Genomic DNA, 17,515 nt, shown 5'->3' with positions numbered 1-17,515 from the left:
AATTTATCTACTGTAACTTTGTTAGTAATTCATTAATTCTACTTTGATAAAATAAATTTTAAAATTATTTTTGCGGGAAAACCCAAGTCGCCAGAAGTTCGGTTTAATTTAACGAACACACATAATGTAAAAAAAAATTTTACCTCTTATAATAATGCCATTCAAAAGTTTATATTACTTTGAGCTTAAATTTTTTTTTACGTCCGTCCATTTGCATTTTATTGACAGATAAGAAAGGGATTACTTTAATTAAACTCCTGTATCAACTAAAAAAAATCGGTTCGCTCATAAATAGTTCATTTTACAGCTGGAACTTTCAGTTACCGCAGACGACGTCGATTTCAGTCGACTTTTTTTTCTCAATAGTAATCGTTAGGAAACAAACTGAAAAAATTTATAAACTTTTTTTTTATTATTACTAACTTTGTAGGATATCATTTGACAGTTTATTTTTTATTTTTTATTTTTTTAAGGACCTTAAAAAAAAACTACGTAATAAAATGACCTTTATACTGAACAATAATTTTATTTGGAGTTTAAATTGAAATAACTTATAAATGATTGGGTTTACGGAAAAATTTACAGAATCACTTTTTGTAGGAAATTTAATTACCTACAAATTTGTTCTCATAAATTTTTATCGTAACTGCGATAAATAACTCGTAAATTCGACTTTCTGTATCCAACTTTTACAGCTGTCAAATTTTTAATTCGATTAATAAAGTCAGGGTTTTAAATTAATAATTATGACTAAACTACTTGTAATACGTCAAATATATATCAATACAAATTTATAGGAAATTAAATTGTCTAAAAAAAAGTTCTCAATGACTTTATCCCTTAATTCAATAATTTACAACTTATTTAAATATTAAGTCTTGAGTTAAAAATAAATTATTTTTTAAAAAGTTTAGTCATAAATAACTTGAATTATTATTTTTATTATTATTACGATAAGTATTTTTTTCAATGAAAGTTCCTATCAGAGTATTAGTAATAAAATAAAAATAAAATTGACTTGTTAACATTCAAATACTCCATCAGTTGTAAATATTTTATTTGTACTTGAACTCAATTGCTATCAGAGTAAAGTGTATTGCTATATATTTAAAAAAAAAAGTTTTAAGTAGCAACGAGAAAAAGGTGAATAATTTTTTTTCTTCTTCATTGCGATATTTTTTCGCTCACTCTTATTCAGTCATTTTTACAGTTTATTTATTTATTTTTTTTTTTTATTAACTATCAACTTTCTTTTTCAATACTGGCTATTTTGCCTCTACTCGCAATACCTTGAGTATTTCACTATATTTTTTACTACACCCAGTAATTTTTTTTTCTCGTACCATTACGTCATTAAATTTTTCAGTATCGTAAAAAAAAAAAATGTTGAGTTTTTGTTAAAAGCAACTCAATAATAATTTAAAAAAATTAAAAATGTTGATAAAAAAATAATATATAAAATGATTTTAATAAAAATGATTTCAACGATAGTGTGATAATAAATAAATAAATCATGAAAGATAAATATAAGGGTGAAAGTAATAAAAGTGTATTAATATCGTTGTTGTTTTACGTAACATGTGTGTATATAGAGACGCGTGTTTGTGAAGCTGTGATAATAACAGGAACTCAATTACCACCAAAACATTGGTCAAGTACACGTGTTAATACAGTGCCTAGTGATATTAATCGTCGTGTTGTTAAAATAGGTGTTATAGCACCTGCAGATCCACATCATGAGCAAAGTTTACCTCGAATTTTACCAGCAGTCAGTCTGGCCGTTAAAGCTGTTAGTTCTAGCAATGGTCCACTTCCTGGTTGGACCATCACTGTTACGTATCGTGATTCCGAATGCTCAAGTACTTGGGGTTCACTTGCCGCATTCGATTTTTATACCAATCGCACTGCAGGTCATTCTATTGCTCTAGTTCTCTAGTTATCTCAATCTTGAATCTTGAATCCATTTTCTTTAGAAAGGAAAGGGGGAAAAATGGACCGTGACAAAATTCTGGTGCAATTTTTTTTTACATCCATGGAAACGGAAAATATATGTGTAATTTTTTTTGTTCGTATGAATAAAGATATTTACATATATGTTAATATATATTGACATGGGTAGGGAAAAATGGACCACCTGAAAAAAATATTTTTTTTTTCATTTCCTGGATACAAAAAAAAGTTTTTCTTTTCATATATACATCACATATATTTAAAATATGAATTACAGGGTGGCCACGAACCGGGAAAACCGGGAATTATCAGGGAATTTAATGTAACCGGGAAATATCAGGGAATTTCGAAAAGCACCCGGGAATTAAATTGTAACAGTTCAAAATTTAAAAAACTTTTCAATTATACACTAGTTATAAAAATTAAGGGATATTAAAAAAATTTCAAATTTTAAAGTGATTTTCAACAGGTTGTAACTCGCAGGAAAATGGTCATACGTCAAAAATGAAAAAGGCAAATTGTAGCTTCGAGTGTCTAGTTTTCTGATCTGATCTTTGAATTTTTTTATTATGTGTGGAGTGAAAATTTCAAAAAAGAAATTAACCAAATTTTTGCTCGTCTTAAAAACGGTCTTCGAGCTTCAATAAATTTTTTTCGATAATTATCATTGATTTTTGATTGCTTCGGAACCGTGCATAATAAACAAATTTAAAGACCCATATCAGAAAACTAGACACTTTGAAGCTACAGTTTGAATTTTTGTTTTTATTGTACCACCATTTTTCTTCGAGTTACAAACTGTTGAAAATTACCAAAAAATTTGAAATTTTTTTAATATCCCTTAACTTTTGTAACCAGTGTATTTTGAATTTATTTAAATTCCAAAATTTCTTATTAAACATTTTAACTTATACATTTTTAACATCGAATAATCAAAAGTAGCCAATATTAATTTATTTTATTGCCATTTTTTATGGTTTCTCGCATGATGTAATTATCAAATTTAATTATTAAAAATGCAAGTATAATAAAAACTTTGAATATCTAAATGATACGAATAAAATTTCTAAACCAGGGAGAAATGTGAAAAGCTTTACTAGAAAACCCAGAAATATCAGGGAATTTTGAAATCATTTATTTGTGGCCACCCTGAATTAAAAACAAAAAAAAATTTGCTGTCCTCTAATTTAAATAAAAATTTCGATTTATTAAAATATAATTTTTGAGTTAATTTGACATTAAAAAATTTTGTTTTTTATTTTAAACGGCCCAATTTACCTACATGTCCATTTTACCCTCTATTTTTTCTCAAAGTTTGACAACTTTTTTTTATGCGAAAAAATACTTTTGAGTAATGAAACAATTAAAATATTGAGATGTTTGTTCAACTTTTTTTTTTTTTAAACGGGAATTTAAATTTTTATTCATTGAATTTTTCTGAGGAAAATTAAAAATTTATAAGTAACAATAAATTTAAATGCAGGTATTTGAAATGTTAATATTATTAGCATAATATGCTGGTCATATTGCCATATATTTTAATTTGATATTTGTATTAAATTAGCTCGAACAACTGTACAAATAGACGGCCATAGATTTAGTTATTAACTTATACTTTGAAAGCTGAATAATTAATTTAAGAGTTAGAACATAAATTATAATTCATATTCATACATAACCTAATTGCGTTATAAAAAATAGATAAAATTTTTTTATTAACCGAAACGTGTGAATTGAAAAAAATGATGATAAAAAAAAAGATATTCGCTATAAATATAATTAAAAATATAGAGATCTAAATATTTAATGGGTTGTTTTCATGGGAAGTAATGTTCATGGTTATTACTTCCGATTATCGCTTGAAAAAAAAAACTGTTAAGTAGAAAATATGGGAACTGATAGTGATTTTCACAGAAACAAAAAAAAACAACTGGGATTTCCACGTCCATAGAAAAATAATAAGAAAACTACTTTTCCAAAGGTTTTCAATGAAATTTCAAAGTTGACGCATCGAAAAAATTTTTTCCAAAAATAATTCTCCGTCTCAAATTTATCTTCAAAAATTTTGTGTTTCTTATTTTTGATTCAAAATATCCGGAATCCAAATTTGTCCGGCTCTAGATACGGAAAGAATTTTTTGATAATAATTACACTGTAATTTCGAGTAATCCTGGGCCGTTGCAAAAAATTGGTATTTTTTGTTTTAAATTTAATATTTTTTGTTTGAATATTAACGTTGCTAGACTATGTTTTACTCTACTACTGAGTAATTTTTTTAAAGTCTTATATTATTATTATTATTATTATTTTTTATTTAATTGGCCATGAAGTCGAAGCTTCTTGCGGCCATCCCTTAGTACAATATAATATAATCTTACACTGAGAAAAAAAAATACTTTTATTAAGAACATTTACTTGATACAAGAACATATGTTTTTGATAATTTTCAAGAATATATAATTTTGTCTCAAGAATTCGTAGAATTGAAAGGAAATAATTTTTATTTAATTCAAGTGAAGCTATTCTTTTGTTTACTCATAATATAATATCAAATTCATATAATAACAAAAATAAATTCGATGCTTTTTTCTCAAGAATTTGATAATTAATAACAATAAAATAAATATTTTGAACGGATTTCTGGAACCAAGAAATTCTTGTTTGAAAAATAGTATTTTTTTTTCTCAATGTAGTATAGTATACATAAGAGTAAAGATAATTACATTATTAAATAATTTAATATAACAATATCACACTCAATCATCACATAAATATAAATTCTAACAGTAATCATAACATTAATCATTAATTTAAACTTAGGAAATATTCATAACACGAGGTACGAAATTCCGCAAAGGTAGGCTTTGTAGTACAATAATCAGGCAATTGATTCCAAATTCTTATTGCAGATATTATGAATGACTTATCATACTTAGCACTATGACATCCCGGTAAAACAAGGTAATCCAATATATTTAATCGATTATTGTGAATATCTTATCTTAATCTATTAATTTTTACTCCATGCGAGTAATTTTTACCCCCCAATATATCATTCTTTTAAACCCATTAACTTTTTGATGAAAAACTGCCTATAACGCGAATAAATTTTCTGATCTATGAAAGTAATTTTTACTCTAAACTGCAGAGTAATATTTCAGTAGTCTCTGTTAATCTTCGGTTAATATCGGCTTCAATTAAATGTCTTTTATTTTGCTCGCGACAACTTACATGTTACGCACACAAACGTAGGGTTGGAAAAAAAGACGATCTCTGTATCTCTCTATAACTTAATATTTATTTTAAAATTAAAAAAAAATTTGTATCTTTTCTTTTTCAACACAATAAGAGTATTTTTTTTTTTATTATTTTTCAAAATATTTATTTTAAGTCATATTCTAAGGCAATTAGATGGTTTTTAGATTTTTATGGAAATTTCAGCCTATTAATTGTAATTTTTATTGTGATTCAATTTAAATTTTATAAATTGAATCATCAACTTTTTATCATAACCTACGAGTAAAAATTGAATTAGAGAGAATTTATTTAGACAGCCGCTAGGTGTAATTTTTACTCGTAATTGTGAGTAAAAATTAATCTGATTGATTTTTACTCACTGAAAGAGTAAAATTTCGTAATTCGAAAGTAAAAGGTCGTGAGGGCCCAAGATTACTCGATTTAGAGTAATTTTTAGAATAAATAACATGACAATATTCATACGAAAATTCTTTCCGTGAACCTAACATTTTTTTCTGTATGCTAAAAAATTTTCTCCAATCAGCTTAGAAAAAAAATCTCACAAATTAACATTCTGTTGCTCGGGTAATTGGTGCGTAAAATTATGCAATGAATATTAAAAATTAAAAAATAGGCCAATTTCCCCATACAATATATATTAAATATTCATTTCAATATCATGAAAATTAATTAATTAATTAATTAATTAGTTATTAATAATGAATTGCAGAGAAATTTTATGAAACGAAGTATCTAAAAATAAAAATATTACACAATTAAAATAGTAAATATGGAATAAAAAATAGTAATTAAATATATTAATCATAATGTGTACTCTAGCGTGAAAGTAACCGTTCATAAGTCGTTTTTAAATGTCATCAATTAATTCCCAGAGAACCCTCTACTTGTACGTCTCTCTTGTCTACTCTACTCTAAATTACTGTTACCGCGGTTCGTTTGACGATGAACAGTTCACTAGTGTTGTATTTTTTCAAGATTAACTTTGAGATCCATATATATATATATATTGGTTACAAGTGATGTCACTCGCAGCTGTAAGTCCTTTGAAAAAAATAAAAAAACCAGCGGTCAGTCAACCAAAGTCTGTCGCGACTTAATATATTTCTTATTTTTTTTTTAAACTTTTGTTTTTTAAAAGTTAATTAATTTATTTTTAGTTTAATTGCTCTTATCTTGGGTAAATTACTTGGCTAAATATTACACAAATGGTTAACGTTAATTTTCTTTAATTACTCTTTAAGACCGCTCTTCACTTAAGGTCAATTAAAAAAACCTTTTTAGTTAAATATTTTTTTAAATCTACAATTATTATAATAAATACAGGCCATTAAGACAAAACGCGTTTTTGTACTTTTGGATTACATCCAAAAACTACAAAAATTACTAAGAATTCTTAAATTATTATTTTTTTTTTATTACTAAGAGCTGCGTTAATCTTAAACTTGAGTGCAATACAAATCTTTCAAATGAAAGTAATAAATTTTTCTTATGCAATTATATACATATATATTTTGTTAAAAAAAAAATATACATAGAGCGTAGTGTTGGAAAATATTTTATTGGTTTAAAGCGTCAAGTAAAAATATGAAGAAGGAAATTACATTTATCGGAGGAAAAAGTTCCCATTAGGACACATAATTTTATTTCTGTTACTTTCCGGTCAATTTAAAATTTATATTTTTTATATTAGGTATATAAAATAGTATTTTATATAACTAATACCATAAATATAAACTTTGCCTCGACGCCAGCATTATCTTAGAATTCCAATTTGTTATATATTTCTACCAGTTTTGTACTGAAATTTTTCGAATCATGCGAATCGATTCTTCCTCAATCGGAAGCAAAGTAACTGAAATCCGATCGAATCCTAAATAATCCCAAGTAACCTCGAGAAATAAAGGGCTTAACACGAAAACTGACATCGAATTTTTGATGTCAACTCTGTTAACATAAAATTAGCAATTGAGGGTAATGGATTTTTAAGCTCTATTTCATGACAGCTTTGACCAGTCAGTCATAAGTTCAATCCTATTACTGGTCGTTCAAGTTTCTTGATTTGATTTTTCCAATCAAATCTTAAATTCTGTGGTTAATAATAACTTTTTTTCAACTTCCGCTGTGAAAATTGAAAATTTTCAAAAAAAAGGGAAGTTATTAGTTTTGGTCCGATTTACGAAAGTCGAGTTTTCATCAGATTTTGACGTTTTGAGGTCCTAGGAAACTATTCGATTTCTAGATGGACTTCCGGCCGCCCACGCTGGAGCTGCCAGCACTGGGGAACCTAGCTTTGGCACATCTATATTGGCCCATGCTTGGCTCAAGATTGGGTGTTCCTGCCTTTGCCGTGCAATGGCAGCCCAGACTTGGGCCAAGGTAGGATTACCCAAGTTTGGCTATACCTATGGTTTAATAAGTAGATCATATAAATGAATCAGTTCAACATTAGTAGGTTCGTCCAGTAGCTATCGTTCGGACCCAGCAATCAGAAGGACGGCAGTTCGCGCCCGGTGCCCAGCAGAATTTTCACAGAGTTTTTTTCACATCATTTACCTCCCTTAGATAGTTCAAACGTTAATGATCATGAACTCTACGAGGTTAATAATAATAAACTTTTTTTAAAATTAAATTTATTCGTTTCCTCGATGCATGGGCAAGGACTGGCAACCAAGCATGGGCCAAGTCTAGCAATCAGGACTGGCCCAATGTTATCATTCCAGAGTCCTACCAAGGCTGGCTTACAAGCTTGGCCCAAGGTTCTACATACTTAGGCCAAGCCTGGGCCAGTCGTACTTTCCTCTCTGGGCGTGTGTGTGGGTAAACTTCTTTTGTCCGTTCTTTTTAAACTCCGGAGCTCTGGATGACGGAGTGAATTTGAATTGAAATAAAATCCGAATTCTCTCCCACTTTTTTACAGTGAATATATCGATAAACTCTAAAATTTTTACCATCTATGTGAGCTAACAAAGTATAACTTGTAATCTTAATGATACTGTACATTACTGCAGTAATACTGTCATGCTATCAAAAGCTTATTATCAATTTTTGAACAGAAATTCTGGTCATTTCGGGCGTAGCTCAAGAAATTGAATAATATCTTTGATCGTAGGAAAGTTTTGTTCTAAAAGATGGCACCGCTGACCCTCTTAAAAAGTTAATAATCGTGTTCTTCTTTTGAAATATTAACAATATTTGTGACGTCACTATCTTCGATTACTTGGTTTCCCATCACGCTATTTTCCAAGCAAATATTTTTAAAAATTCTTTCTAGATTTTTACTGCATCTATTTAAATTATAAAAGTTTTCTAGTCCAACCAAAATGTAATGCTTTGAAAAATTTATATTCTTACATATATTTAATTCATGGCTACAGAATATAGAGGCGATATAAAGATGCTGAGATTAAATTTTAAAACCACTATCTCAATTGGTTCAAATAATAAACATAGAAAGGAAAAATATTTTCTTTGATTTTCATTAAAAATTGAATAGTTTCCGAACAGTAGTTATAAATAAAATTTTATCGCTTTTAGTCTACACTTTGAATCACTTCCGTACTCTAACTATTTCTTCAATCCTTTTTTTATTCGAGTCATCAATCGATTAATTTTTTTTTTTTTCAAATAATTACTCAATTCTTAAGACTTTTTTGAATTTATTAATAAAAAAAAATTAATGTTACTCAATAAAAATAATTTCCACCCCAGAAAATTTCAATATCTGTGCACTTATTGCACATAATTCGATAAAAACACAATACCCGAAATATCACATATCTATTTGTAGACATTATATACAGATAAAAGAATATATATCTGTGTAGTCAAGTATATTTGATTTAATTTCATCATGTACATGTTCTTCGAGCATGTATACGCATAATACGTAAGCTTGTCAAGCCAATGTGTGCATTAATACATACATGTGTGTTTTATCTATATGTCTAAATTATTCAACTTCACTGATGATATTCCCAGACATCCTAATTGTCTATTTACATTTTACGAATGCAAACATATTACATATACATTAAATTTATATATGTATGTGTATATATATTTATATATAATATTCAATACGAATGTACTACTTACATATAAATTGAAATTACATACAAGCTCACATATGAAATAAAAATATCATATCATTTTTTAATGAATAAATTTTTGAATTCTGTTTAAATATTTACTGTCGGATAAAATCGAAATTTAATTTTAACTTTAAACTGAGAAAAAAATATTAGTGTTCATACCAGACATTGGCGACCTGATAATCATTATCAATTGTTTTTTTTTTTTCAAAGCATAATAAATTTTTCACGGTCAAAATTTTTTTTCCTGGCTCTAATCGAGAAAAATCAATCGATTATTGAACTGAAATTTTTTTGTGGTGAAATTTTTTACACGGAAATTTTTTTTTTTAATAAAAATTTTTTTTTTTTCAGTTTGCACATATTTATATAAACATCAGGGTGATCCAAAAAATAACAAATTTTTTTTTTCTCGGAAACAGGTTCAATAGTTTCATTTAGATAAAAAAATACGCCTGTGAAAATTAGAGCTCTTAATATTAACATTAAGAGTTTCCTCATCGCACTTGTCTATTTTCCATAAGAATAACATGGAAAAAATTTTTTTTACGTCTTCTGATTTTTATAAGTAGCTAACGATGCGTCATAGAAATAATTGGCAGGCATATTTTTGTAGAGAATTCAATGCTCTACAAAAAAAGATTCTTATCATTTTTTGAGGAATCTATTTGTTCAAAAGTTATTTGAGATTGAAGTCGAATTCATATTAAATTTTGAGATTTTTTAGTTATTTTTATTTTAATGTCATGCTCATTAAAAAAATTGTCTTCTGATCGATTTTAAGAGCTTGACATTAAAATAAAAATAACTAGAAAACAATTCGGAATTCGAAAAAACGAAGAAGACGTAAAAAAAATTTTTTCCATGTTATTCTTATGGAAAATAGAAAAGTGCGATGAGGAACCTCTTAATGCTAATATTAAGAGCTCTAATTTTCATAGGCGTATTTTTTTATCTAAATGAAACTATTGAACCTGTTTCCGAGAAAAAAAAAAAATTTTTTATTTTTTGGATCATCCTAATAAACATATAGGGGAGGGTGGGGCAGAGCGGCCCCCCTAAGCCAATTATTATTTTTTGTGGCTTTCAACCATATGACCACTTTACTTTTGTCCTATTTCGAACAAATTTATGGACATTTTGCCAAAATTCTGAAAATTTTTTTTTTTTTTTTGTGGGGCAGAGCGGCCCCCCTTCAAAAAGTGATAAAAAAATTTTTTTTTTCGTTTTTTTCTTTTTAAATTGTTTTCATCATTAAGAATGTATTTCTTACTCTTGACAACTATTTTTGGTTTTATATTACTCGAAAAAAATTTTTTAAAGCGTAAAAAATCGTTCACTCTCGATTACCTTAATTACTAATTGTTATTTAATAAAAAAAAAAATCAATTCTATAATTTTACTTTATTTCAAAAATTTATCAACTAAAAAAAAAGTTTAATTTTTATAAATTTTTAGTGACCAAATTTGCTTCTTACATAAAGAAACGGCCGAAAAATATGAAAAAATAATTTTTTCGGAAGTTTCGGCTGGTCCATTTTACCCCAGGTGTTATGCGTAGGGCTAGAAATGTGGAATTATAATAATTTTTTTTTAATTTGACGATAAAAATACGAAAAAATCACTTTTTCAAAATTTTGGGCTTGTCCATTTTGCCCCAAATGTCATGCGTACGGGTAAAAATGCGCAAACATATCGGATTTATAGTAATCAGTCGAAAAAAAAAAAATTTTTTTTATGGTCAAAATTTCAGGGGGGCCGCTCTGCCCCACCCTCCCCTATTTTATAGATTTTAATACGATTGATTTTTAATTTTTTTCTCATATTTTTGAATTATAAAACAGCTTTAGTGAGATTTTTTACTATTTAAAAAAAAAAAAAAGTACTACATGTAAACTCTTGTACGATTGTAAGCTCGAACTTTATATAGACGTTGAAATTTAAATCTTTATCCGCTTGTTTTTCAAGAGAATATATTTTGTTACAAATATCATGAAACATAAAATAAACTCAAGATATATAGAAAAATGTACTAGAGCTTGAGGAAGAAAAAAAAAATCAGTAAATTTTTTTAAATGACCCGCAGTCTATAAAAATAAATTAATTAATTATTGACAGCCATAAATCGGAGAAATCAATAGATTTGTAGTCAGCGACATCTCTGGCATCCGATAAATTTTTTTTATTTTGTCAACAGATGCAAACGTTTCTTTATGTTCATTTTTTATTCTATAGGAATTTTTTATCTGATTTTTTTACGTTTATTTTAGTTCACTTTTATTTATTTATTTATTTACTAATTTTTTATAATGGAATTATCGTTTGTGAAAATAATCCGTTTTAATGCGAAGATAAATATCTAGTTTAATTGACAGATGTCAAGTAATATTATATAGTTGTTTTTTTTTTTTATTTAGCTTCTGCTGATTTTATCGATTGCTAGTATTTCAATACCGTGGAATTAAAATTCTAATCTATGATATATAATTTTATACAATTAATTTTAATTGGATTATATTATTTATTCAATTTTTTTTTTTAACGAATGGAATTTAAAAAAATTTATATTTTTAATATTAAACAAATTTTTATCGTAATTCAAATGGAGTCGTATTTTAAATATACCCATTAGGATGGTCGTTAAAAATTAAATTTTCTCAGACGCCCCATAAAAAGCTTCTTATTAGTGAAAAAATACGTGGAGAATTTGGTTTTTTCGTTTGAAGTAAAAAGAACGCGTGCCTTAGTACGATCAAAGTTCATTTTTCGATGCAATCGTGGTTTTTTTTTAAATATCTCATGAAATATACAGATTAGGGCGTTTCACATTTAGGTGATATTTTTTTTTCTGTCCTTCCTGAAAAACTAACAATTTATAGAACAAAACAAAAATTTCCGCTTGAAAAAAAATTCTGTCAATTAGGGGCTTAGCGCATCGAAAAATTCGATTTCCCGTTTAAATAACATGGGAAAAATGAAATTTTTTAGTTTGGAATTTTTCACCTCGGCAATGGCTCATTGTATGAATAAGCCCAGCATACATTTTTGTAGGGAATTCAACGCTCTACAAAAAAAGTCTCTTATCATTTTTCGATAAATCCATCCGTTCAAAAGTTATTGGAGCTTGAAGTCAAGTTAGAGTAAATTTCGAGAACTTTTTACTTTTCCGGCGAAACTAGTGGACTTATCATAAAATGTCATAGAATATTTTTTGTAGACTATTTTATTTTCTACAAATTATCTTGAATAAATTTTTTTAAATTCTGCATTGTTTTCTAGTTATTTCTACTTTAATACCAAGCTCTTAAAATCGATTAGAACAATATTTTTTTAGGAGCTTGGCATTAAAATGGAAATAACTAAAAAAAAAAAAACGGAATTTCAAAAAAAATTTATCAGAGATAGTTTGTAAGAAATAAAATTTTCTACAAAAAAGATTCTATAATATTTTATGATAAGTCCGATAGTTTCGCCGGAAAAGTAAAAAAGTTCTCGAAATTTACTCTAACTTGACTTTGAGCTCCAATAACTTATGAACAGATGGATTTATCAAAAATTGATAAGAGACTTTTTTTGTAGAGCGTTAAATTTCCTACAAAAATTTATGCTGGGCTGATTCGTACAATGAGCCATTGCCGAGGTAAAGAATTCAAAACTAAAAAAATTTTTTTTTCCCATGTTTTTTAATTGGAAATCGAATTTTTCGATGCGCTAAGCCCGTAATTGATTTATAATTTTTTTTCAAGCGGAAATATTTTTTTTGTTCTATAAATTGTTAGTTTTTCAGGTAGGACAGAAAATAAAATATCGTCTAAATAGGAAACACCCTAATGCAGATTAAAGGAAAAAATTATAGGAACAATTTTGTAGGAAATTAAATTTTCGACAAAATAGGTAATATTCATTTTTTTTATAAATCTGTATTTATCAAGATATTTTTACAAAACTTTTTTAGGCCTTATCAATTGAGCATTTTAAGGATAACGAATGTCAAAAATAATGTTTTTCCTTAAATATAGACAACTTCGTAACTCGTAACATATCAATCCTTAATGCTTGTTACACTGTAAAAAATCCGGAGTGAATTCGGAGTGAAATTTAATCCGAATTCAATCCGCCACTCGGAGTTCCGGAGTTTTGAAAAAAATCACTCCACATGCGGAGTGAATGGGGAGTTTTTTTTTAGCGGAGTGATCTCGGAGTGACGCGGATTTTATTTCACTCCCAATTCACTCCGGTCCGGAGTTTTAATACTTAAATAAATTTATACTAATTTATATTAAACTGCTAAACAATGTGTGTGTGTGTGTGCGAGTGTGTGTGTGCGTGCATGTGTGTGTTTGGGTGCGTGCAGATGTTTGTGTGCGTGTGTGCAAATGTAGGCATGCGTGCAAATGTGTGCGTGCGTGCAAATGTGTGCGTGTGTGCAAATGTGTGCGTGCGTGTGTGTGCGAGTGCGCGTGTGTGCCTAAATATGTATGTGTGTATGTGTGTGCATATCAGCTGATCAATAATGTAATACGCGAATTTTTACTTCGATTTTACTGAGTGGAGTTATATTTTATTAATAATATTTTCAAAACTCCGCTCCGGAGTGAATTCCACTCCGGAGGGATTAAATTAATATAAAATTATCTACTCCGCGAAAACTCCCCTGCGGAGTGAATTTCACTCCGAGGGGAGTGAATAATTAAAAATTCATTCACTCCGCATTCACTCCGCGAATTTTTTACAGTGTATCCCATACAGGAGCTGCCAGAGTTGAACAACGGGCCCCTACTTGGCCCAGCACTGGGGAACCTAGCTTTGGCACACCTATATTGGCCTAGGCTTGGGCCAGGACTGGGTAATCTAGCCTTGGCCGTTACAATGATTACCCGGGCTTGGGCCAAGGTAGGATTACCCTAGTTTGGATATACTCATGGTTTATACAAGTAGATCATATAAATGTACCAGTTCAACGTTAGTAGGGTCGTCCAGTAGCTACCGTTCGGGCCCAGTAATCAGAAGGACGGCAGTTCGCGCCCAGAGTCCAGCAGAATTTCCACCGAGTTTTTTTCACATCATTTACCTCCCTTAAATAATTAAAACGTTAATGATCATGAATTCTACGAGGTTAATAATAATAAATTTTTTTTAATTAAATTTATTCGTTTCCTGGAAGCCTGGGCCAGGTCTGGCAACCAAGCATGGGCCAGGTCTGGTAACCAAGCATGGGCCAGGTCTGGCAACCAGGCTTGGCCCGAGATTATCATTCCAGGCTTCTACCAAAGCTGGGCCAAGACTGGCTTACAAGCCTGGCCCAAGGTTCTACAAAGTTGGGCCAAGTCTGGGCCAAGCTTGGGCCCGTGGTACTTTCCTCTCTGGGATAGTATCTATATACTTAGAAAAATGTTATTTTCAAAATCTAAAATCGTTTTCATATTTTTATTTTTAATGACGTCTGGAAATTTTTTAAAAAATTCTAAATTTCAAATTATTACAATTTCATGACTTACTTTGTTTTAATTTTTATTTACGTAGATCTTTACAGATCCACATAGATCTGAATTTATTTTTTTTCTGGAAGGTTTAAATTACGACTAATGGCTTACAACACAATGAATAATCGCACAATCAATAAGAAATATAATATTTTTATTTGAAAAAAAGTAAATTCCATTATACGAATTCAAAAAATCTGTTTAATTGTCAAAGTTTTGTTTTTTACATAAATTTTTTAAGAGCATCGGATAATAAGAGCTTTTGAGATGCATTTTTCCTTGAATTAATATGTATTTTTAAATATGGTTACTGTTTATTTAGTGAGAGTTCCGGGCTTGGGCTGCAGCCCATGGATACTCTCGCCGCCAGTTAAAACATTCTGAAAAAATATAAAGTAATTATTAAAATTTAAAAATGCATGCATCATTTAATACAATATTAATATTAATAAATTTTCTTACGGCACAATTGATATTATCGAAGAAACTAAATTATAAGAATAATAAACTCATTAAATTTTCTCAAAAATAATTATTCAATTCATGAAAAATTTAAAATTACTTACCCATCGGCTGGTGAGAGCATAACTGAAAGGACAACCAACATCAGAATGTAAAATATGAAACGCATCTTGATATTTCTTTCTGTTATAAAAATATAAATTTAATCACTAATTTAACGAGTATTTTTTTTTAATACACGGAAAAAAATTAATCGTAAATGCAACATGATGCAGTCTTGGTAAATAAACATGATGAAATCATGTTGCATTCACATGATTTGTCATGTTTCGGCTACATGATAATCATGTTGCGGTAACATGAGAAAATCATGTGGCATTCACATGATAATCATGTTTCGGCTACATGATAATCATGTTGCGGTAACATGATTTGTCATGTTTCGGCTACATGACAATATGTGGCAGCAACATGATTATCATGTAGCCGAAACATGACAGATCATGTTACCGCAACATGATTATCATGTAGCCGAAACATGATTATCATGTGAATGCCACATGATTTTCTCATGTTACCGCAACATGACTATCATGTAGCCGAAACATGACAAATCATGTGAATGCAACATGATTTCATCATGTTTATTTACCAAGACTGCATCATGTTGCATTTACGATTAATTTTTTTCCGTGTAGTATTATTTATTACCTATGAATATAATGTACAGTCGCGGATAACTTTTGGGATTCTGATTAATTTTTTTTCGAATCGTTGACAATTTATATTGATTTCTTATCATTTTGTATAAATATTAAAATAAAACATGCAACTTTCATGTAAAAATCATACAAATTATAATTAAATATATTTTAATCGCATTCAAATGAAGGTTATCTGAGTGAAATTTAAATACTCTACTTATTTAAAACAGTTTTTCTTATCAAGCCGTAAAAATATTTTTCGTATCCACAAGATAAAATAACTGTCGGTAACAAACTTCTTCCTTATTATACAAATAACGAAACATTTGTTGCACGGTAAAAAAATATTTTAATAAATTAACACAAAACTACACTGTAAAAAATTTTAGCGTAAAAATGGCCCGCGAGAATTTTACACAGAGGTGTAGTGTGAAGTAACCGTGTAAAAAATCCTCGGCGTAAATTATCCATCCGTGTAATTGTAACATCGTGTACTCTGAGAAAAAAAAATACTATTTTCCAAACAAGAATTTCTTGGTTCAAGAAATCCGTTCAAAATATTTATTTTATTATTATTAATTATCAATTTCTTTAGAAAAGAGCATCAAATTTATTTTTGTTATTATATGAATTTGATATTATATTATATGAGAAAACAAAAGAATAGCTTTACTTGAATTAAATAAAAATTATTTCCTTCAATTTTACGAATTCTTGAGACAAAATTATAAATATTCTTGAAAATTATCAAGAATATATGTTCTTGTATCAAATAAATGTTCTTAATAAAAGTATTTTTTTTTCTCAGTGTAATCTACTTTTTTTCACACCATACCGTGTAACAATTATTATTAATGCTACACGGAAAGAATTTTTTGATAAAAATTACTCTGTAATTTCGAGTAATCCTGGGCCGTTGCAAAAATTTAATATTTTTTGTTTAAATAATAACGTCGCTAGACTATGTTTTACTCTACTACTGATTAATTTTTTAAAAGTCTTATATTTAATCGATTATTGTGAATATCTCATCTTAATCTATTAATTTTTACTCCATGCGATTAATTTTTACTCCCCAATATACCATTCTTTTAAACCTATAATTTTTTGATAAAAAACTGCCTATAACTCAAATAAATTTTCTCATCTATGTAAGTAATTTTTATTCTAAACTGCAGAGTAATATTTCAGTAGTCTCCGTTAATCTTCGGTTAATATCGGCTTCAATTAAATGCCTTTTATTTTGCTCGCGACAACTTACATGTTACGCACACAAACGTAGGGTTGGAAAAAAAGACGATCTCTGTATCTCTCTATAACTTAATATTTATTTTAAAATTAAAAAAAATTTGTATCTTTTCTTTTTCAACACAATAAGAGTAATTTTTTTTTTATTCTTTTTCAAAATATTTATTTTAAGTCATATTCTAAGGCAATTAGATGGTTTTTAGATTTTTATGGAAATTTCAGCCTATTAATTGTAATTTTTATTGTAATTAAATATAAATTTTATAAATTGAATCATCAACTTTTTATAATAACCTACGAGTAAAAATTGAATTAGAGA

General features: G+C 28.2%; 1 protein-coding gene across 4 annotated transcripts in view; it reads left to right on the top strand.

The window, feature by feature from the left end:
• LOC130672262 (receptor-type guanylate cyclase gcy-28-like) overlaps nt 1-17,515 on the top strand; it is a 205,751-nt gene that overhangs the window by 31,592 nt on the left and 156,644 nt on the right. For 2 of the 4 annotated variants that reach the window (XM_057476715.1, XM_057476714.1), the window contains exon 1: nt 1,411-1,910. The exons of the other annotated variants lie outside the window; for them this stretch is intronic. In XM_057476715.1, coding sequence (XP_057332698.1) covers nt 1,514-1,910 — 397 coding nt within the window. In that variant the 5' untranslated portion in view covers nt 1,411-1,513. Of the gene's footprint in view, nt 1-1,410; nt 1,911-17,515 lie in introns of those variants that run through there. 4 annotated transcript variants of the gene reach the window in all.

Source organism: Microplitis mediator, chromosome 7 (assembly GCF_029852145.1).
Source record: "Microplitis mediator isolate UGA2020A chromosome 7, iyMicMedi2.1, whole genome shotgun sequence".
In the NCBI taxonomy this organism is placed as follows: domain Eukaryota; kingdom Metazoa; phylum Arthropoda; class Insecta; order Hymenoptera; family Braconidae; genus Microplitis; species Microplitis mediator.
The sequence above is the reverse complement of the archived record's forward strand: the minus strand, read 5'-3'. Positions and strand labels throughout refer to the sequence as shown.